Source organism: Rattus norvegicus, chromosome 13, assembly GCF_036323735.1.
Source record: "Rattus norvegicus strain BN/NHsdMcwi chromosome 13, GRCr8, whole genome shotgun sequence".
NCBI lineage: Eukaryota > Metazoa > Chordata > Mammalia > Rodentia > Muridae > Rattus > Rattus norvegicus.
In genome coordinates this window covers 102,510,668-102,534,851 of record NC_086031.1, presented here as the reverse complement: position 1 = coordinate 102,534,851, position 24,184 = coordinate 102,510,668, and the positions used below count along the sequence as shown (strand labels likewise).

Here is a 24,184-nt window from a genome sequence, read left to right as displayed (position 1 = left end):
GTCTTCCTACATAACACTTCATTTCTACTGCTTTGGTCTTCTAAAAGAAAGATAAATTTAAGCCTTGAACTCTTACCATTTGAATCCACTGGCCGAGACCATTCTACTTTGAGTTCTGTGGGACTGATTTTCCATACTGTAGGTGGCTCCTGCCTTTGGGGAGGCGCTTGGGCTGTGGTTACTGTAATAGGTGAGCTATATAAACAGCTCCCATTAGTACAGCCCTGGACAGAGAAACAGTACTGGGTGAATGGAACCAGATTCCTGATGGTAGCTGAGGTCTCTGGACCTTCATAAGAGACACAGGGCTCAGTGTGGTCCACAGGTGTGCATGATAAAACATACTTCTCTATAGGACCAGAGTGGTTGGAGAGTCCAGTCCAGACAAGTGTAATGGAGTCTGAGGCCACAGGAATGATGTGAGTCAAGTTCAAGTGGCCTTCTGAGCCCTCTGGCTTTGTCTTGTAAATCACAGGAATGCTCCTTGTTGAACTGTGCACATTGGAGGTCTCTATGTAATATGAATATGCTGTGTGCGGTGACAGACTAGTGTCCAAGAAGTACTGAGTATCTGAAATAAAAAGGGAAGTCAGACAGTCAGAATTAACAATTGTCAAGGAATCTTTTGCAATTGTCTGATTCTGGTGCTATTTAATTAGGAAGTTTACCGATCAAGTCCTGCACTTAGGAGTGTGTTTGATGCTTTTCCAAGGGAAATCAGGCAAGTGCTGATTGCTTTTACTGTCTAGTATGTTGAGAGCATTGTGTCAAGTGGAGCAAAGGACACTTAGAAGTCTGTTTCTGTCCTTGTTTTGATCTTCACGGGGTCCCTCGATAGAAGAACCCAGAGGAAGTCCTTGCAATCTCCGAAAAACATATTTGCTTTCAGTGTAAGTGCTCTGCTTGCTAAATGCTGTTACATGGGCCCAACCTCTGTAAACCACCACCAAGCCCCTGGTCTTCCTCCTGCTTAATAATGAGTGTATCCTTTCCTGACCAATAAAATGGCAAACAACTATACATGAGTTTTGCTAAATTCTGGCGAGATTTCTCAAGAACAGAGACATTGTAAAAGAGAAGTCCAAGATGAGCAGGGTCTCCATGCATGGAGGACAGGGAAGTCAGGGAGAGGAAGGCCGAAGGCAGAGGTTCGGGATGGGGTGGGGTCAGAGAAACAGAGAGACAGAGAGAGACTGAGACAGACAGAGAGAAAGAGAGAGGGGGGAGGGGAGGAGGGAGAGGAGAGGGAGGGGGAGGGAGAGAAAAAGACAGAGAGAGGATAGGAGGGAGAGGGAGAAAGAGAGAGAGAAGGAGGGAGAGACAGAGAGAGAGAGAGGGAGAGACAGAGAAGGGAGAGAGGGGGGAGGGAAAGAGAGAGGGAGGGGGAGGGAGGGGGGAGAGAGAGAGAGAGAGAGAGAGAGAGAGAGAGAGAGAGAGAGAGAGAGATAGATCATGGCCATGATTAACTATGTGCCTGCACCCACCATTCTCTACAAACCAGCAAGCACATTGCAGGTCTATGAAACAAAGAAATGCCAGAGTGGCTGCTAACTGCTTCCTTGTGGGACCGTGTGGGTGTTGGTGGAGGGTCCAGATATGGCACTACTAAAGGTTCCTCCATATCTAGATGCCTGACATATGATAAATATGTGGAGTCTAATTTTAATCCACAGAGTTTCTTTGCTTTCTGTGCTGAGAGCCTATGGATGATCCATGGAACCTCTTTTGGTTGTGGCAAAGTGACCTTTAAATCTCTGAAAGGGCCAGATGTGAGATGCAGGGTCCAGGAGGGAAAAGCTCAGAATGTGGCAGAGTGTTCAAAAGAACCCGACTTCTGCAGGACAAGCAATTTCATCTGAAGTCAGGGTCTTGGCGATGCCAAGGATCAGACTGGTCCTCTGTACTTCTGGTATCCTCAGGAGGAACTTCTGCCAAAGGTCAGAGGGAAGTTCTCCTCACCTAAATGCTAATTAATATGGCAATTGAGGGAGAGGGGAGTTGAAAGAGAGTGAGAGAGAAGAGAGAGAGAGAGAGAGAGAGAAGAAGTAGGAAGAGGAAGAGGAGGAAGAGGAGGAGGAGGAAGAGGAGGAGGAGGAGGAGGAGGAGGAGGAGGAGGAGGAGGGGTGGCAGGTGGAGGTGTTTCACTGTGCTGAACACATGTCACTGCTGTTTCTTCACTGGAACAACCATTACATGAGTGCCTCATATGCTACCTAAGGAGTCCGGCATCCTCCACAGGAGTGAGAGGTAGGACAGACCTAGAAACATCACCACCCATATTCAGAAAAGTCCACTAGGACAGAGACTCCATTGGCAAGGGCGCTGTCACGGCCCCTGGAATGGAAGTTTATCTGGGTTCCACAGTGGCAGAATTCCTTAAGGACCTGCTTCTGACAGCACCCAAGGAGGAGATTTACCCTAGAGATCACAGGACAGCACGCTCCATGTCAAGGCCTTGCCAGATCATTCTATCTTTTTCTTTTTTAAACGTGATCTTATCTCAGAGAATGAGAATGTGTGGGAGCGGTGTTGCTTGATAAGAAATGGGAATGGGATGAAAGCCAGAGTGGGAATATGTGACTGGATAGGGATGTTAACAGAGCACATACAGTTGCCCTGCATCTCCTGTGTAAAGGTTTATTTGAGAGCCCTACCCCATCCTCTTTGGAAGAAACATAGAAATAGCAAATTGGGAACAAGGACTTTGCCACAGAGGCTACACCTGCCTGCCGACTTCTCAATTTTCTGCCCTGAGTCCCTGAAGAGGAGGGTGTGTCCTCCCATCTGAAATTTTTATTGTAATATGTTAATGGTACAAAATAATGTGGGTTCTTTTTTTGTGATACTTTCATCCACATATATAGTCTACTCCCACCATGTTCTTATATTATGTCCAGGATTTATCACTCTGCCTCCATTGTTTTTCTTCTCAAATATACTACACTCCTATCTCCATATCTTTTACAAAATATCTGCATCCAACAGATGAGGAAAAACATATGTGATATTCGTGTTTCTACTCAGGTTCATTCCACTTAATGTGACAATTTCGCTCCTTCCCGTCTTCCTACTGTAAAGCAGAATTGTATTCTTCCTGATAGAAAGTTATACTCTGCCATGCAGAAAGCATTAAATTTCCTTATCCGTTTATCCTTCACTGGGTACCTAGGGTCATTCCTGCTGGGATAATATTTTTGTACACCATGTGAAGGTGTGTCTCTGTCCTAAAGACTTCTCTGATTGGCTTTAATCAAACAAAGCTGACCTCCTCTACCCAGGCAGGAGAGAGAAGGTGGAACTCTAGGAAAGAGTCAGACAAGGAGGGAGTCAGATACAGGGGCTGAGGTGCGGTAACGCTCACTGAGCACACGTAGACGAGTATAAAGGAGTTAATTAAGTTATAAGAACTAGTAGGGAACAAGCCTAAGTTAATGCCCAAGCTTTTATAAATAATAAAATGTCTCTGCGTCATCACCGGGAGCTGGTGGTGGAGACAGTTCAACAGTAGACTCCTTATCGTGTTCACTCTATGTGATGTAGTAAAGATCATTAGTGTATGTGGATCAGTGACATGACCACTGTTAATTCCTCTTCGTGAGATTTACTTTATTTTCAGTTATGTGTAAATTTCTATATGTCTGTGTATGTGTCTTGGTATGTGCATACGAAGGAAGTAGCCTGGGGAGGTCCTAAGAGGTCAGATACCCTGGAGCAGGAGTTAGAGGTGACTGTGATCCACCAACATGGGTCCTGGGACATAAACTTAGATTCTACGTAAATGCACTACATGCTCTTAAGCACTGGACTCCCTCTCCAGTCCCATAGCCAGGTATATGTCTGTCCTACAAATCTAGGACCTCAAGTGCACTAGGCAGACATTCTACCACCGAGCCATATCCTCAAACCCTTGCTCAGTTCCTGGAATTGAATATGCACTTCACCAGCAAGGATGATGAATTTCAGTTTTAGATTCCATCTCTCTATTGTGTCTGGTATTCCTTTGTTTTCAAAATCAATATATAATGATACACACACACATACACACACACACACATATATATGTACATATATACATATATACATATATATATATATATCAGACTTGCTCGTTTGTCAGGATAATTGGTATATGTATATATGAAACTCACTGGGCATTTCTTAAATATAAAACACTAAATGAAGGATGTTATTTTCCTCTGAAAACTGTGCTCTTCACACTAATATGTAGAGGAGGCCCTTTTCAAACACCATGGGGATCTGAGCAAAGTACTGAGTAGGTAAAAGTCCAAAGAGCCACCTTGAGGGCTAGAAAGCTGGCTCAGTGGTTACGTTCTTGCTGACCAAGCATGAAGACTGGAAATGGGATCCCCAGAACACATATAAGGGTAGGGCAGCTTGTCTGTAATGATGGCTTCCTAAGGCTGGTCCAGGGCTTCCACAGAGTCAGCTGGCTAGTGGTTGACGTACAGGTAAGCTCTGGGTTTGGCTGAGAGACCAAATGAGCACATATCGAGTCTCTGTATACACATGCATACACATCAACAACCTATTTACATAAAATATGTATACAAACGTATGCATATAGCTAAGCTAACTCTTTGTCTGTCTCTGTCTCTCTCACAAAAAGAGAAACAATTAAATCAATGAAAAAGAAAATACCAAACCAAAGAGCTAACTCAAGCACACACTCTTCTGCTGGTGGCACGTGGGTATTTATCCGTACATTTTATTTAGGGAAGCACTGGTTCTAGCACTCAGTTACTACCAATATTCAGACGCTTTCAAATTATCCCATGTAATGAGTGTAGCTGGTGGTTGGTGGTAATGTCAACTAATACAGTGCGTTATTATTACCAAAGAAAAGTCATTCAAGAACTTTAGAGATGATAATATAGAGGTGTATGAGGATGGCAAGAAAATACTGCCCTAGAGTGTCCCACAGGACTCCAGGCTAGCCAGGGGAAGTTCCTATACTAATGAGGAATTCTATAATGGCCTGATCAAACTTGCTTAGAAGACAACACTATTAATTTTCTTTGAAAAGTTCAGTGATTCTCCACCTACAATTCCAACTGCCTTCATTTAGCCCACAGACTTGTGCTCATCCAGCTGAAGAGAAATAATTTTTCCTTTTCTCTTTATTCATGCTACCCAGGCACTGAAGCTGGAGCAATAAACACGGGGGGATTATTAGAGAGCTCGAAAGTTCTGACCGTGCTCATGGGTTGTTCCCACTGTTCAAATGCCATCATGCAGATAATGTTCACATCATTAATTACGGGGGGTTGTCGACAAATGCCAGATGTGGCATTTTTAGTGCAAAATAAGGTTTTGGAAAATAATACTTCATTTAATAGGATTATAGAAATGTCCGATTAGCGAATGAGTGGATATTTACTACCCAAGAAAAGATGGTATGGATACTGTTAGTACAGTCATGTAAAAAAGCGGTGATGCTCTGTTCCCATATACCATTTTATGAAACAGATCACAACATGCTACTGTGAGAAACAGGGACTGAATGAGTCACTGATGGGCTCAAATCTAATTCAAAGCCACTTGGGGAAGGGAGCCAGTGGAGTTGTACCTTCAGAGATAATTCAACCAGTGGTCCTGTCAACTCAGAAACCATTTTCAATATTTTTATGACTCCACTCATCCTCTGTCACAAAAGTTTAAGTTTCGGAACACCTGGATCCCGCTGACTTTTGGAAGAAAATAGACATTTTAGTAGCAGGTTTTTCGGATGCTTTGCCAACACGGCAGATGCGGGCAGATGTTTGCTTCCCATCCCGATCTGTATCACAGAGTTCAGAGTTTCCATTAACTTCACAGAAGACTGGAAGCAGGGAAGGGGTGTGTAGAGTAAGGAGAAAGTTGGAGCAAGTCATACACAATAGGTTTGGAATGATATCTGCTGATGTAATAGATAAAAACAAGTCTGACATGTGGGCGGGAGCTTTGAGGTCAGAGGGCATGGTAAACTCAGCCTCCTTTCATCCATCTTCAAGGTTATGGAACTTTAGTCTCCTCGCTCACATTTTAAAGCTGGTTATTCGTGTTACCTATAAGTTGGAGGCCATGCGCGATGGCTGTGCAGGTAAGAGTGCTTGCTGGGTGAGGTGAAAGGCCTGAGGGAGGTACCTAGAAACTGTCATGGGAAGAAAGAGCTGACTCTCAAAAGGCCGTCTGTGCTCAGATCTCCGCCAGGTTTTGTAAACCGAAACATAACAATCCATACGCTTTTATACCTTTAAATTTCTCCCACCAGAAAGTCATAGTTTTCCTTTATCGAGTTGCAGAGACACAGTTTTTCATAGCCTGTAACATATTTAACAGTACACCAGGATCGATTATGCCCTACGGATCCCACACGGCAAGACCTTTGAATGTCTCATTACTTCCAACATCTCAACACTACACACCACATAGTGAATGGACACGGGGTTTATCTTCACTTGTAGCTTTTGAATTGAGGTACAATTTCCGTGGTAAGTATGATGACTCCAATGGTTTTTGATATGAAGGAAAGATATTTCATATATTTTAACAATTTGCTGAGTATAAGATGCCTGCCTGTGAACCAACACAAACACTCTGGAGTTCACGAGAGATCCAGGCTTCATGTACCAATCATGCTGGGTTGAGTCACTGCTTTCCTCTCAGGGAATTTGGTGATCATCTCACCAAACACAGAACATCTTATTTTCAATGTGGTTATTTTCTGCCCCCTTGTGAGATTTGTGATTCTCTCTGCATGAGTGCTCTTTGTTCTTCATTTATCCCCAGTGCCAGGGAATTTAACTTATATTTGTTTTTAGAACCCCACGTATTTCCACCACCAAATCCTAGGACTCACAGTAAGGGTGCTGATCGTCAGTTGTGTAGATCTCGGAATCATCCCTGAACAGAGTGTATGTAAGCCAGTGTGCATTGGGAAAATCAGGTGGACTCCAGGAGAGATTGATGGCAGAAGAGCTTTGAACCCGTCCTCTGGGTGGAGGTTGCTGGGATGGAGCTAAATTACAACAGAGAGAGCATTTATTAACAAAGCAATCGATAAACACACTAGGAAACGGAAGTAAGACACTCAGCAAAGTGGTCCTTCTGATTCAGGGTCACTTTTTCAAGAAGACATGTGGTTTACCAAGACATTAATAAACAAAGGATATGCATCACTAATTCTCCAAGACAAAGCTTTTTATCCTACAAGCATAAAACACACTTGTGGGTCAGAACAGCTGACAGAAATAGGGTTAAGAGAGAACTTCTGGGTATTTAAACATTTCTGCGCCTTACTTCAAAAATATAACTCAAGGATTCCAAACGCTTATTTTTTCTATTGAATTTAAAAATTGACAGGTTCCCTTGAAATTTGACATTAAATCAAATATTTGAATTTAAATTTAAATTAAAGCAATTCTTTCATGCTGAAGATGGAATTTTCCATTCTGCTAAACTTACTTTGAAGGGCATAATTTCAAGGACTAATGTTTGCTGACATAAATTGATCTAGGTGTCAAAATCTAAACACTGTCAATTAAAATGTGAATCCTTATGTGACTAGGCCAATATCTGTGAAGGGTGCTTTTGTGTTTAGATTGCTTTCCCTGAACATAGGGCACTCGTCCAAGTGCAGCACAATATAGAAACGGACTCAAGAATCCCTATATTTTGCCACTGGTGATTTTCCTGTCATAGCAATCTTCCCAATTTTCTCTCTCTCTTCTCTTCTTCTTCTTCTTCTTCTTCTTCTTCTTCTTCTTCTTCTTCTTCTTCTTCTTCTTCTTCTTCTTCTTCTTCTTCTTCTTCCCCTCTCTCTCTCTCTCTCTCTCTCTCTCTCTCTCTCTCTCTGTTGTTTTTTTTCTGGAGCTGGGGACCGAACTCAAGCGCTCAACCACTGAGCTAAATCCCCAACCCCGCAATCTTCCCAATTTTTAAGTGTGAGCTTTGTTATTTTCCCAGAATACACAGCAGACAGAGGGGAAAAAAATCTGGGAAAACAGCTACCAAAGCCCAAACTCCATCTACGCTGTGCTAGGAGACCTGATACAGCTTCCCACTGAACGAGATATCACGGCGGGTACACACCATTGTGTTTCCTGACTTTAAACCCACCAATCCTTTTGTCAAAAGGTACTTTTCAGAGAAGAGGCAAAGAACTGAGACCACTGAAGTAGCTACAGCCATGTTATATGAAATGTCTGAGGCTATCTGATGAGCCTTTCAGGGTCTCAAGATAAAAGACTGATTGCATTCAACATATGTGTAGCACAGGAAGTGAATGGTCAGAGGGCTGTTCTTCTAAAAGCTTTAGTGACTCAGAGTACGGTAAACTTAAACTCTGGCTATGCACAAGAGATGATCTCTAGGCTACTCTGAGCCCTAGGGTTTAATACTTTCCTAGGAGAGGCATAGGTCCATTATGGGGTCCTATTCCTGACTATGATTTATTGCGACAGAAGTCACAGATTACCGTTACCCAAGAGGAAAATTACCTCAGTGAAACCCAAGAGAACCAGGTGAAAGCTGTTGAGAGCCCTCCTCTGACAGTGTTAGCAAGGCCACACTTAAACCTCTTAGCAATGCATTATGAAAGTGTGTGGGGGTGTAACTGAGTGGCAGGGCTCTTCCTAGAATGGCAAAGGCCTGAGTTCCATTGACAAAAGAAGTAACAGTGAGTACATAAAAGGTGTTGCCAACCTTGGAAGAAACTCAGTGCCCAGGGAACCCTGGGTGTCATTAGGGGCTGTACACATAGCACATATCTGGCACATATCAAAACTGCTAGGAGGAGCGAAGGAGCTACACATAAACTCGAGTTTCCATGAAAGTTCCTGTGTCCAGATCTACTCTCCTGTCCTGGGCAAAGTGAATACTTGTAAGTATTTTAAGTTCCTAATGCTAACCAAGGTGTAACTTTGTAAGCAGGCCCTTTAAAATAATCAGTCAGCCTGAAGAGATTGAGATGGGGGTAGAGAGGCTCATAAAGGGTGACCAGAGCTGGGATTTTCAGAGATATGAAGTCATGATTCTTCGAGGAGAGCCAACTACCCTCCATTTTCCTAAACCGACATAATTCCTAACTGTATTCCGAATACTTCCTTATACTAGAGGTAAGTGTACCTCTTGCCCCTCATCCACAAGGCTTTTGTTTGCAGCAGGGAGAAACAATTATAGAAAGCCACACAGGCCAAAATGCAGAGACAACTTCTTAAAGAAGGAAACAAAGCAGTGTAACAGGGCTCTTCTGATGGAGAGTCTGATGCTCGAGTCTAAGCCTAGCGATTTTCTTAGACCCATGAGTGTATTCAAATATGAGCTGGAGGCTGAGCCTTTCTTCATTTACAGTAAGAGCATGATAAATCCATCTCTTAGGATCATCTTGAGGATGTGTGTGTATGTGTGTGTGTGTGTGCGCACGCGCATGTGTGCCTGCATTTGTCATAGTCACTTCTGTGTGTGAACATGTTTATAAGAACGTGTGCGCATTATTATAAGTATTTAGTAAATAGCACACCTTTGATCTCCACTTTCAATATGTGTACCAAGGCTTTCACAAATATAATAGTTCTCAGACGATTAAGAACTGCTAGGTCTTGAGCTCACAATCTTCCTGCCTTATTACCAAGGGTCACAGACATATCACCATATCTGGCTCCTACATGTTTTGGGGATTATTATTCATTTAGAGATATTTGAATACTTGAGATTTTAATACTACATGCAAATTTAAAAGAAGCAAAAAGAAAAAAATAGGAACTATGAATAGGTGTCCACAGCATATATTTAATGCTTGCTTTAATATGTGTAGTGGATGTGACCTGATATAATTCTAGTGACAGAATTTTTAGACGACTATGGACAGTATAGATGATTATGTTTTATCATATGATTTACAATTATATTTTTAAACATACTGGTGATGGCTGATGGGAGTTCCAAACATAATTTTTATGGAAATTTTATTCAAGTTTTAAAAAAAAGGAGCCCCAGGATCCTATGACTATGTTTTCACTAATGATGTACAAGACAAGACACTGTTCCTGGCCTGATTCAGCTATCTCAATTATTGGGTGGAAATGGAATATTTGATGAAAACTCCTCCCTATTATGGAAGGGCCTGTCTTGGGAAGAGTCATACTGACCCCATCCCCCTGTTTGACATTATCTTCTGTAGATGGTTCTGGGAGGATTAATGAGAAACAAGCTCTGTACTCATGGGGTCCTGACTGGGGAGTTCCACATGCCACTTCTACTCAAAGAATTTTCTTTCTTTCTTTCTTTCTTTCTTTCTTTCTTTCTTTCTTTCTTCCTTCCTTCCTTCCTTCTTTCCTTCCTCTCTCTCTGTCTCTCAGTCTCTGTCTCTCAGTCTCTGTCTCTGTCTCTCTCTCTCTCTCTTTCTTACTTTCTTTCATGTGAAAAAGTAGAAACACCATGACTCTGAGTTCTGCATTCTGTTGAGGGAGAAGAAGTAGCAATGGGGAATCAAGAAAAAATAAAGGAGAAATCTCTCTATCTGTGATTATATTAAAAAATAAACTCTACATAATTGTTCATATATATATGAATAGATAGGATGCTTGGCAGTTCAATGCAACAAAGGCAGAGAATATGGAGAAAGTTGTTCTTCCTTATAAGCTGGAAGAACTCTTGGAGGAACCGTGGGATCCGGTACCACTCATTCATGTTCTTGGTTCCTGGGACACTCCCCTTAGCTTTACCAGAGTGGAAATCACTGGGAATCTCAGAAATTTTGTGAGGGAATGAACTTGCTTCAGGGATGTGGGTCAAAGCTCAAAACAATGTCCATGAAAAGTGTCAGAGATCCCAGCACCACTGCAAGCAGCATTGAGAGCCTGCATGTTTGGACTCAACTTGACATATCGTGTAGTTTACAGTACATTGGTCTCATATCCCTTCTGGTTGCGGTATTCCTAAATCTGTGTTTTCATACAGTTATAAATAAAATGTTTACTTGATCTTATTTTCAGGTTAATATTCCTAAATACAAGTGAGCTGTGAGTGGCTCCAAAATATGAAGATATGCATCTGCATATAAGTTCAGAACCAGCTATGATAGACTAGGAAGCAATATAAAAACAACCATTGAATCATCAATTTTCTTCTCTCTCTGATCTGCAGAGGTGACTAGCTCTTGAAAGGATAAATGAAGTGACAGGAAAATCGAGGCATGGCCAGGAGAGAAACAAGAAGCCATAGAAGGCATTATCACTTTCATTATATGCAACGCAATCCGCTACAACCTGAAGTTAGATCCCAGGACCCATGGGGACTTCCTGTCCAGAGAGGGCCTTACTACTTTTACTGTATACAATGCTACAACTGGAATTTAGGTCCCAGGACTCAAAGAGGACTTCTCCTAACTAGTCACTGATGTTGTTGGGAAACTGTCTTGAGTATGCTTCCAGGAAAAAGGATATACCATCATAGTGAAAATCCCATAGCAACAGCCCGTGTGAGGGATACCATGAGCCACTTAGAACATCCAGGGAAACCTTCAGACACCTGTTATGCATAGGCAAACAACGGCCGGAAGCAGTTCCCGGCTTTACTAATAGCTACCACACCAATGTCCGTCTGTCACCTCACATTCTTGTGATGTTGGCTGTGCTCACTGGCTGTTAGTTTAGAAAAGCAAGTTGTGGAGCCCACTGTCCCCAACTCTCTTTCCCTTCCTGACTTCCCCTTTCTTTCTCCTTTTCTCCCCTCTCCAGCTCCCTTAAATATAGAGAATAGAGTTCCAGGCAAGCCACTGTTCCAAACAAACTGGCTAAGACATCATCATGTAGGGAATTTCCTAGCATTTGACTCACGATGGACCAACAGTCCCACAAGGACAGAATGCACAGCAATGTGTGCTGCAGAGGGCTGCTGTCATATGTTCCTGGGAGCCATCTTTTGGGAATTCTTGGAAAGTATGGATGTGTGTGTGTGTGTGTGTGTGTGTGTGTGTGTGTGTGTGTGTGATCTTAGAGTAAACAGAGAACTAGCATCAATATAGTTGTGACTATAGAACATAGTTATAATGTGAAAGACTGCAGGTGACCTTCAGAGGTCAACTTGGAACACTGTAGAGTGCTACAAAGTAAAAAAAATACACTAAAATGCCATATTTGTGGAAAATAATTAAAATTATAAATGTGGGATGCAGACTCATGACTAATATTAAGAAGAAAGTGGCAAGAACAGAATATCAATTAAAGAACTCAGCTTGCTGTGAAAATAATAACTATTAAATTATAGTATTAATAAAACATTAGAAAATGTTCATAAAACTGATCAGAGAACATGAAATTTATAATAAATAACAAATCTCTATTTGTTATAGTAAATTGCATGGAAATACATTGGTGAGCTGGGGCGACTAATCATTTTTGTTCAAATAGAAACATCATGATTTTAACAGTAAATGTTGATGTTCTGGAAAAAAAATCACCTCGTCTGAAGAAAACTGGAATTGTTTTTGTCCTTTGATAATTGTCAGTGTTTTACTAACAGCCTAGAAATTTTAATTCTTTCATCAAGAAAAGGCTTACAGAATTCCTTTAGAATGGTTAACAAACTTGCCTTAGTCTAATTCTTCATACTGTGCCTACGTCTTTTTAATAACTTCTAATGGCAGAAAGCATTGAGATCCTCCTCCCAGGTCCCAGGGACTCACATGCCAGCAATGGGCCAGCTTAGACTTACTTTTGCTGCAGCCGAATAGATTGTTGACATCCAAGTGGCTTGCTCCGGGAACACAAATGTCACATTTTGAGCCAGTGACAAACTCTTTGCAGAAACACTGGCCTGTGACCACATCACACGTTTCATTCAAGGCTCCTTCTAGATGACAATGACAAGGCTGGCATCTGAAGACACACATGGAGGATCAGAAGAATGTTTTCGTTAATAATTCATAGGATATGTCATACCTATCAACAGCACTGTGGTTGAACACAGCTTGCTTTTGCCAACGTATTGGAAGGGATGCTTGGACCGCCCAAGAACACGGTAAAACACTTTGTCATAGACTTTGTTGTTGATGCTCGTGGGTTAAGGGCCTGAAATGGGGCCCGGGAGATGGCTCAGTTGCTGAGGTGCGTGATGATGAGCAAACATGGGGAACTGAGGTTGGGTCCCCAGCGCCCTCGTGAAAAGCAGGTGACAAGTGCCTCTTAGGGTAGCATTCAGCGATGGGGGCAGAAAGGTCCTCAGGCTCATCACCCAGGCAATCTAGAAGTGATGAACTCAAGATTCGGTGTGAGACCTGATCAGGGAAGTTGTACAACAATGATGTTTGGCCTCTATACATAGACGGACAGACAGACAGACAGACAGACAGACACACACACACACACACACACACACACACAGGTGAGAATTGCACTCTAGCCAGACATGGTGGTGGACTCCTGCAATCTTGGAATGTGTGCATCAGAGGGAGGAAGATGGAGGAGTTCCCAGCTACACGGTGAGTCTGTGTAACCTGAGCTACACAAACCTTTGTCTCAACAACCCCCTCGACAGCCTTTACACGTCATGAGCATTGTCACGATTAACCTTAACACCAACTATGTAATACAATGATCCTTGTGTTTTCTAACAATAGAAGTTTTGCTGTCGGTTACACGTTTGAATTAGGTACTCACAAAAGTACTTTTAATTTAAATATCCAGTTAGAGCACAGAAACTAAGCATAAGCCACTGCTTTCCCTAAAACTCTTCAAATTCTACATTTAGTTCTATAAAGGCTAAATGTTGTTGACATATTTAGATAAGGTTATAATTATTACTGGCGCTGCGTATGGGTTGCATTTATAGTCTGTGCACTGTATTGGTTTCATTTATTTTATTTTATTTTTTTGCTTGTTTTTGTGATAAAAAGAATGCCTCAGCATCCTGTAACATCAGCCCCATCACAGAGATCAGGATAACTGTCTTTTCTCCAGTACCATACAGGTAAATGATTAGTGCTAATTGTCCTGTTGTCACAATCTGAAATCTTTTGGGAGATGGGCCAACAAAGGCACCTTAAAAGAGAAATGGTTGAATCTGGCCCCCAAGTTGCCCATTATGACTAGGAAGTCAAGGTGCAGGAGCCTGGAGCAGGAGGTCATAGCACAACCACATCCAGAAAGCGATGCCTGCTGCCCAGCTCTCTTCTCCATCATAAACTCGGGATCCCAGCCTGGGAATGGTGCTACCCATAACACACAGGTCTTCCTGTCTCCCGGAACACATCAGCACCATCCGCACAGGCCCACCTCCCAGGAGATTCCGGATGCCGCCAACGGGATAATTAGCATTAACCATCATTTACCCAGATAAGATTGGAGGAAAGACAGTTACCCTGATCTCTACAAAGGAACTAAAGGACAATGAGGCATGCTCAGTGTAATGTCCAAGCTCTCAGACCTAGAGTCATCTGTAATATGAGCAGCACTAAACTTCAGCAGCGATAAAAAGGGAAGGGTTTTTCTTTAGGGTGGGTTGTTCCCGTGCATGGTCTCTCTCTCCCTGTGGCATTCCATTAGGCAAAGCAGTCTAGACATTATAAAGATTAGAGAAGTAAAAGCAGTCATGAAGACTGTTTAACAGGGCCTGCCTGGGTGGTACATAGAAAACAGCACTAAATAGATTCCCTCCCCCCCCTGTTTATTTTATAGAGAAACTGGTGGACAGGGTGACTTCACCCTCCTGCAAATTTTATGGTGTGATCTCTTGGGTAATTCATTCAACACCCTTAAAAAGGCTGATAAAAGCGAAAGCCGCAAAATAACCCGAGAATTTGTTTGATGGACGAATCTGCCGTTGGGAAGAAAGTGTGTTTCCTCCCGAAAGCTACAGTTCCATAGTTGCCCTTTTTGTGGTTCTGATAAAAAGGACTTCCTCCCTGCAGACAACACTGGTGCTCTTTATCTGGACACGTGCACTAGAATTTCATCTTCCATAGATGCTTTTTTTGCAAAACATTAAAAAAGAGAAAAAAAATAATGCATCGGAATGAAAACAGAATCATAGAAGCAATGAGATGCCTGATTTGTTCTTAATTCATTGCGTGGTAGCACTTAGCGTGCGTTATTTGTAGGCTTCAGTGTAATACCAGGGGTCTGAGCAGTATCAGGCAGCTCCCCTCCCCCACTCTTTCTATACATAAATATCACTTTCTATACATACCACTCATGAGTAAGTGTCTCTTGAGTGTTTCGGGTTTTATGGCCGTTCACTCAGGGGACAATCACACTTACTTTACATACAGGGCAGTTAGAGTAATGGCTTGCACTGTGTAACGTAATTCCATCCCTTGATGAAGCTCTATTTGCTTCCAGCTGACTGCTATCCACACAGCGCAGAGCCAGCTATGTCAATATCCATGGGATATTAAGTTCCGAATCCAAATGGAATAAATAAATCACTTCTTAGGAAAGCAAGCAATGTTTTGAGTAATTAAATGCATCTATTCCTGGTTTTATTGTCTCTTCTCCCAGCCGCTGTTGTATCGGACATATCTAAGTTGTTATAATTGCTTAGTTTCGGTGAGCGAGAATTTTCCTTAAGTGAAGTTCATCAGCGCAGATTTTCTAGAATATTACAGTTTGCTACTAGCCCAAAGGACACAGAGGATAATACTGTAATTAAGGCTTAAATGAAACGATTCCTATAAATTTCTCAGCTACTCAAATACAATTTCAAACATTTCAAAGACTCTTTAGCAAATACGCCACAAGTTTGGGGACAGTTTTTCTAATGCCCCTTCCTTGGAGTATCAACCAAATGAAATATAATTCACATTTATTAAAACAAAATTAGACACAATAAAGGAGAAGACATCTTAGGCTTCGAAAAGAAGCAACAAACTAAGATGAATTGTGATATTGATTTTGCCAGGATAAATGGTTTTCGTAATATTAATATAAAGAAGCCTTTATTGCACAGACTCTCCTGGCGCAGCCCAAGCTGCTCCCGCAATCTGTTTAAAATCTTCATTTTTCATCCTTATGGGAAAGCCTCAGTTGCTAAATGGATTTCATAAAGAGTAATCTGTCAAGATTTATATAGATAAACAATTTGTGATGTTTATTGACCAGTTCATTATGATAAACAAAACAGGAGGGGGGCTCTGCTCCGCCAGCACACGGGTGCTGTGTTGTTACCCCCTCTGCAAATCACTATTTACCAGGTACACTGGGGATAATTGTCTTCTGTCTCTTAAACGACAAATCTCCTCAACTGTGCTTTCCTGGGGGTTCTTTTACTTACACAAATAGCGTCCTAATTATTGTTATTGAAGAAACATTACTCATAACGAAGACAGTGTGCTTCAGGGCTGATGATACTGCAAGGAACTCATCTGAAGGGATACAGGGAGACAAGTCCCCCTTCCTTAGCTGAGGACCTCAACTCATATGCCCATGACTGACACAGGAGGGACTTAAGTACCCTTCACTGAGGACCAGTTGTGTTCCTGGGTGGGAATCCACACTAAAAATACAGTGCTGAGTGTTGAAGCTTCTCCTGTCCTCAAGAAGTGCACGGACAACTGTGAAGGGAGAGAGAATGGAAGCTGGCAGCTAAGGATGCATGCAGAGTGTGAGTGTGTGTGTGTGTGTGTGTGTGTGTGTGTGTGTGTGTGTGTGTGTACGTATGTATGTGTGAGTGTGTAGCACAGGATTGAGAACAAGTATGGGCAGGGCCTAGGGAGAGCACCAACAGAACATCTCCAATCTGAAAATACAAAGACTGAAATGTTGTGAAATCTAAAACTTTTCATACTGACCGGATGCCTCGGGTGGAAAATCCCACATCTCATATGATGAGTCACAGTCAGAATACAGGGGCATTTGATATGTAGCACTGAGTAAATTTAGACTTTGTAGACTGTAGTCTCTCTCTCTCTCTCTCTCTCTCTCTCTCTCTCTCTCTCTCTCTCTCTTCTCTTTCTCTGTGTGTGTGAGGGGGGGCAGAGAGAGAGAGACAGAAACAGACACAGAGAGAGAAAAAGACAGACAGAGACAGAGGCAGACACAAAGAGAGAGAGAGAGAGATGCATGGATGTTAGTTAGTGTGTACGATTGTATAAGTTCACACATGTGTGTGCAGAAATCAGAGGGACAAGCCAACCGTCCCCGTCTATCACTCTCTGCCTTATTCCTTTGAGGCAGGGTTTTTTCACTGAACCAGAAGCTTGTCATTTCCTTGTGATGTTGGGGGCTGGGGGGTGCACAATTCACTATGAAAGGAGCCAGTGCTGGGCAGGGAGCCCTGAGCTCTTTGTGGGAGGGGCTCATCCTGGCCAGGTAGCTCTGGGTTATATAAGAATATAGGCAGAGCAAGCTATGAGGAACAAGCTAGTAAGCAGATCCTCCTCCACGGTCTGTATCAGGTTACTGCCTCCGGTCTCTTGCCCACACTTCCCCTGATGATTCACTAGAATCTGAGAGGTGAAATAAAACTTTCCCACCCCATTTGCTGTTGGTCATGGTGTTTCTCCTATTAACAGAAAGCTAAGTTGAATGTACCACAAGCACTCTGACCCACTGAGTGATCTCCTGGGCTTGCAATCAGAATGCTTGGAAAATGAACTGGCATGGGACATGGTGACCCAGGAAGCTGTACAGGTGAGGAGAAGACACTGGTGGGCTAGGGTATTGGGAGATAAGTAAATGGAAGGGTTTAGAATTGAAGTTTTCAGCAAATAAGATTAGTGAATTGTGAATGAAAATTTGAAAGAGAGGGAACAAAGACTCTAGAGCTATTCCTGGGCTTCTAATTTTCTAACAGAGGTGAGGACATCTTTCAACACAGAGCATGGAGGAGGACTAGATGCCAAATCGTTGAGGCTTTTAGACTGGCTCACCAATGAGGAAAAGAAAATGAGATGTCAAGGCCATTTTCAGGAGCTGGGATGAGAATGTTCCATCCTCAGCTCCACACAGTCTGAATACAACACACACTGCCACGTGGTCACATAGTCAGGATACAACCCACACTGCTGCACGGTCATACAGTCAGGCTGCAACACACCCTACTGTGTGGTTGAAGTTTTACTGAATGAAGCACCAAGAGAGACTTGTGTGTAGGAGGGATCACCAGAAACAGATTGAACTGTGGATGATAGATGTAGATGCTTTAGGTTTTGAGCCTTGCATGTTTGGTCTAATCCCCCTGGGCGATTTCCCTTTCAAAGCTGACCTCAGTCATAGTTCCTGGTAGCAGAACACTCAGCTGACTCACAGCTGCAGGATGGACCGGTGGCTAGATGTCCTCTGTAGAGGTATGGCTTTCCCTGGGCTGAGCACTTTCAACCCTGTGGTAGATATCTGACCTTGAGGTTGCCACCCAAGCTTCTCACTTCTCCTTTGTCACAGTCTCTCAGAGCAACTGCATTCTCTTGGAGCTAAACTTAGATTGGTAATGGGAGGGTATAGGGTAAGATCGTGTAGTTAGTGTGAATGCAAGGCAATACATGTATTAGCAAGGAATTAAACCGAAGTGCTAGTATCTTATCTAGGAGAAGTGAGCAGCTCAAGAACCAGTTTCAGAAACCCTTCTTCAGGCTTGAACTCAGGAACTCATAAACTAGACCATGCTAGTGCCATCCTTGCCTTCATGCAACCAAGGCATCTGATCCCAGTGAGGAAGCGTTCCTGTTATTACTGGGAAACTAAACCCTGAGCATGCCGTGGACCTGCGGCCAGTGTCTCCTCCTTTCCTGACACTCTATGTCACCATGCCAATGATTGAGATGTGGGAGTGTTTTCAAATAGGAGAGAGATTACATCTCTTCCCTGGGTCTGCAGAGTTAGATGAACGAATAGAAAGTCACAGGAAGGAAACATTTCCTTCCATTGGAGACCCTGCCTCTGACGTGCCAGGACAAGGGCTAAAGGCAAAATGTGCTACTGCATGAGACAGTGGATCTTTTAAATTCCATCTTTGAAGCCAGTGTGGGACCATTTACCTGACCATTTACCTGGTCTTCTAAAAGGGGGATTTGGGTAGGTAAATCTTCATTCCTCGTAAAGCTCTTTTAGTGCCTGAACAGTTACAGTTCTAAGATCTCAGTGCAGTTCTGCACACACCATGCCCTCTATTATACCTCACTTTTACTGCTGTCCTCAGAAAGTAGCCAGGGGACAATTTATAGAGAAGGAGTACCACTGTGTTCCAATAAGAAATAGGGAGAAGGCCACAGTTGAGCCCCAAGTGATAGAAGGGTGACCTTCAGTATAGTAGGTTGAAGTATGGCCCCGACAGTGCTCAAGTCCTAACTGGCAGAACTCAAAATCTACATCCTTACTTGGTAAGACCAATTCTGCAAGCATGGTTAAAAATCTTGAGATTACAGTATACTGACCACAAATGATCCAGGAATATTCAATGTGATCATAGAGGTCTTTATGCAAAGAAGACAGAGTGGTGAGAGAGAGAGACAGACAGACAAACAAACAAACAAACAAAAGCAAATGACTGAAACTACCCCCACCACCAACAAAAGGCAAGTTGAGGAGAGAAGCTCAACTCAGAGAAGGCAGAAAGCTGTTCTGTGGCCTCTGACAGCGCTGGGAGTCACAGAAGCAAAGGGATGAGGAGACCACTTGGTCACGAGCTTGCCTTGCAATCAAGCAAGAGAGCTCGTGTCCAATCCCCAGAAGACAAATTATAACCAAAATTTAAAACAAAACAAAACACATAATGCAAATAATTTGCAAATAATTCTTGAGTATAATGCAGCCGTGGGGATATCATCATCGTCTTGTCATTGCTGTTGTCGTCATTGTCATCATCATCATCATCAACAACAACAGAAACAAAGGCTGGGGGAATGACTCCATTGAGTGCTTGCTGTATAAGCATAAAGGCCTGAACTTGGGCCTAGCACCCTTGTTGCTCTGGTTATAGCAATGTAAACCTAGAAGCCTAGTGCTAGAGAGTCAGAGCCAAGGATTCCTGGAGCTATCTGACCAGCTAGCCAAGCCTAATTGCTAATTCCCAGGTTACTTTGAAAAGCATCTCTCAAAAATATGAGGTGTGAAGAGACGGAGGAAAGCACCCAGTGCCAATCTCTGCCCTTAACACCCATGTGCACACACAGGACTATGATCCACCCCCACCCATTAATGCACATACACACGCAGCAAACACTACTTCTCCTCACCCCTTAAAGAATGTAGGTAGACTATAGGAGGAGTCAAGATGAAGACAATGGATTTTTATCCTGGAGTTTCCAGAGGAAACACAGGTGGCCTGTTGACACCTTGGTTTTAGTCCACTGAAACTAATTTAGGACCTCTGACCTCCAGAATTATAAGATAATAAATCCTTGTTGTTTTAAGACACTGAATTTACAGTAATTTATTATATCCAGGAGCAAGCTAATATACCTGGTCTAGTGGGAAAGACGAGCTGGACCCTGTCCTCACGCTCAGCTCTGTACCATTCCCAGTTTGTCACATCGAGGACATGGGGCCATTAATAACATACAAAGTCTGGCATTTCTTGAAGAGCTTCCCACAGTCTATATTAGGTGGACTAAATAGATAACGGCCATAAGATAATCCAAAGAATGACTATGTACTTTTCCTTCTAATCAGATCCTTTTAAACGGTGTCTGCTGTCCATGAGACACAGGTTATTTTCTCACTCCGGAACATGGGGTAACTTCTTTCAAAAGACAGAATTGGGCAGAAGTGGGAATGAAGTGGCAGAAGTGGCAGCATGAAACTCAAGTGCCTTCGAATTCTTTTCTCGTTTTCCTGAAAGTGCCCTTGTCTTATGATCCCGACCAAGCTGTCCTGTGAGCGTGACTGGGGTCTGTCACCTCTGTAACCTCAGACGGCAACCCCTGTCTCACAGAGTCACAGGGAAGCCCGGGTCTACAGAGAGCATGCAGCAAGTTTTACATCTTCACTGTGTAAGAGGAGATCTCTTTGCAAGAGCGCTGTGTGCTTTTATTTGAAGTCACTGATGTGGTTCTCAGAGCAAAGACCCACTGAGACCCACTGGTGATAGTGTCGTAAAGATTACCAGAGCAAATCTATGACATGGTGTTCACGTGGAGGATCTCTGCAGTCATATCTAAATAATCCTGTGGCAGGAAAATCTGACCGCATGTTTTCATGGAATCTAAGCTTTCAGACATCTGACAAGCCCTGAACCCTGGTCTTGCTACCAGAGCAAAACTACAGTTTAATGTTAGACCCGCCTGGGACCTTGGGTTTTAAAACAAGGTAAACTGAACTAGTGACTCTCAGTGGCTTTAAACACTAAAGAAGAAATATTATGGGCTGTGACATGTGGGAGTTACATTTTTAAGAAAGTGATGAGAGAGGGTGCCAGAGGAACTTGAGGTACCTCAACTCTGGGAAATAATCACTCACAGTCCACTTGAGGGTGACAGCAGGAAGTTCATGTGCCCATTTCAGAGGTGAGCCAGATGTAGCTCACTTTAATGTTTTCCTTCTCTATGTTTTAGAGTTGGACAAATGTGATACACATTTCTTGCTTTATTATTAATTTTTTAACCCTGGACAGAGTATTTTTGCTTCCTTGTTTCACGACTGGTCAAACCAGCGGCAAATGAAGCAATGTTTTCACTGGGATGAGCTCTTGGAAGAGCATGGTGGCCTTTCACCAATCGGTACACTTGGAGGATGGAGTAGGAGTTTGAAAGGCTTCAAAGGCTTTTCCAGAGTGGTCCCAGGACGCTGTGATTGGCAGGTGTGGTTTTCTCAGCTCCCTGCCATTTAGGGTCAGTGCTTGTATTCGTTCATTTAGTTGGTTCTTTGGGTTTATTTTTAAAAGAGTAGCAGGAATAAACTAAGAAAACCACCACCACCAAACCCAGAGGGCATCACTCTCCTCGATAGTCTGAAAGGGAAGGAAAGAGCCCTCAGATTGGGGAAGGCACGTGGATGAGGACATCACAGACCTTTCCAATATGGTGAGAACCACAACGTGCTTCGATGCCTTCCTGCTTGGCTACAGAACAGGTCAATGTAGACACTGGAAATTAACACATGCATCTTAGGAATCACCTACCACAGTCGCAGCAAATGAGTTCCTTACTTTTCACTTCTAAACATCAAGACATAATCATTTCCTACACTGTATATCCACATACATCTAGACTATAAACAAGATTTGTTTCAGAAATAAAATTTTCTTTTAGTTTCTCTCAGGTAGGGTGTTGTGTAGCCCAGGCTGATCTTGGCCTTACTATGTAGCAGAGGTTGGCCTAGATTGATTTTAATCATCCTTGATTTGCTTGCTCCTCTCTCCCCACATGGTAGAATCACAGACATCTACCTCCATAGCTGTAGGATGAAGTTTCCTTATGCCCCATAAGAACCCGTCTAGTTTAGTCCACTCTTCACTGCAAAAACAGATACTGTGGGAGAAGCGTAATGACAGCAAACAGAATTTGGCAGAGATGTCCTAGAAGACTGTCATTCAGAAAAGAAATGGGAATCATAAACGGGTGAGCGTCTATCTGGAGTGATTCCTATGGCACAGTTTGAAGTACTTTCCCCTAATGACTCTTCACGTTAAAGTGAAGAGAGATGGCAGAATTCACCAGTGAAATAGGAGGGTCAACTCACAGCACAAACAGCCCACGTGACTGACTCCAGAAAGTACAAATGGATCATTGAAAGCTTTGTCCCTTCTCTTTCATTTTTTTACACATTTTTGTTTGTGTTTTCCTGTAGTGTAGAGAATGCTGTGAATGCATGCCTGTGTGTGTGTGTGTGTGTGTGTGTGTGTGTGTGTGTGTGTGTGTGTGTGCGTGTGTGTGTGTGTGTAGACAGATGCCAGAGTGGGATATCTGGTGTCCTGCTCTACCAAACCTTAACCTATTCACTTGAGATGGGGCCCCTCACAAAACTTGAAGCTAGACTGGTGCCATTAAACTCCATGACTCTCCCACCCCCTCCTCCACAGCACGGTTTTCAGGTAGGCTTATGAACATTCCTGGCTATCTTTATGGGCCCCTGAGGTTGGAACACATGCCCGGATGTTTGCCCAGCAGATAGTGTAGCATGATGAATCAGGACTGAGAGCTTTAGGTTTTCTATGCTTTGCAGAGAAGCTTGGCTACACATAGCACTCTTACTTTCCACAGCGTTTTTTAGTGCTAGCATATAGCTCGTGTTCTATAGTGCCTAGACTAGAAGCCTGTAAGCACTATTAAGACGCCTTTTATTTAGAGAGAGACATACAAAGCTGTATACCTCTCTGGTCAGGATGATGAGGACATGTCACATGTTATTATTAGGACGGAATAATTGATGACCCAAAGAGGTGGCCGCCATGATTTCAACGGCAGTCAGTGATTAAGGAAGGTAGTAGCTGATGTCAAGGACAGCTTAGTCGGTGGTGAGCATGTTACATAGGAGCAAACAGCAAAACAGAGAGCTGACAAACAAAGAGAAGACAGAGGAGAGGCTCGGACACCAAAGGAAGAGTGTGGGTTACTAGTCACGACAACTAAATCAAAGACATATTGAAAAAGGAATGAGTCGTGAACAGCAAACAGGAGTCAGCCTTGCAATTGACTTTGACTGAAGCACCCCATGGTCTGGTGCATCTAACCCACCCACCCGATCCTGTCTCCCTTCAGCCTGGATATAAAGGGTGTTTCCATGGCTTCTCTCACCTTTCAGAGAAAGTAAAAGGTCCTGGAGGCAGATAGGTTGGTGGGTGTGTGTGTGTGTGTGTGTGTGTGTGTGTGTGTGTGTGTGTGACACTAGAATTTGAAATGTTGTGTATCAAGTCAACTTTCAAATTAGAATCAAATTAGACATTATAAGAACCAAGCTTTTCTCTTGGGAAATTTTTTTTCTAGTTCAGAAATGATAACAACAGGGACTCTCCAAACAAGGGTTGCCTGATTGTCCCCATTTGTCTTGATAAACACCTCTTCCCTCACATACAATCAGTCCTGAGAGGAGCTCTTACTCACTGGCCCAGCACAGCAGGCTAAATACTCTGATCTCCCCTATGCTCAGAGACAACCTTTCAGGACACTGCTTGCAGTCAGGGGTAACCTTCCACTTGGGGAGACAATTTCAAGCTTTCTTCCATGATTTCTGTTTTCCCCAGAAGTCTTTCCTACTAACAGTTCCAACATTTGTTAGAGCTCAGGTTTGCCTCTATTCCAACAATGTTCTTATTC

At 42.9% G+C, this 24,184-nt stretch overlaps 1 protein-coding gene across 1 annotated transcript in view; it reads right to left on the bottom strand.

Moving 5' to 3' along the window:
- The window catches only part of Ush2a (usherin), a 666,448-nt gene that overhangs the window by 500,379 nt on the left and 141,885 nt on the right, over positions 1–24,184 (bottom strand). The window contains exons 14-16 of the mRNA NM_001302219.1: positions 12,715–12,878; positions 6,860–7,018; positions 77–571 (exon numbers count right to left, since the gene is read on the bottom strand). Of these exons, the coding sequence (NP_001289148.1) occupies positions 77–571; positions 6,860–7,018; positions 12,715–12,878 (818 nt within the window). The remainder of the gene's footprint in view (positions 1–76; positions 572–6,859; positions 7,019–12,714; positions 12,879–24,184) is intronic.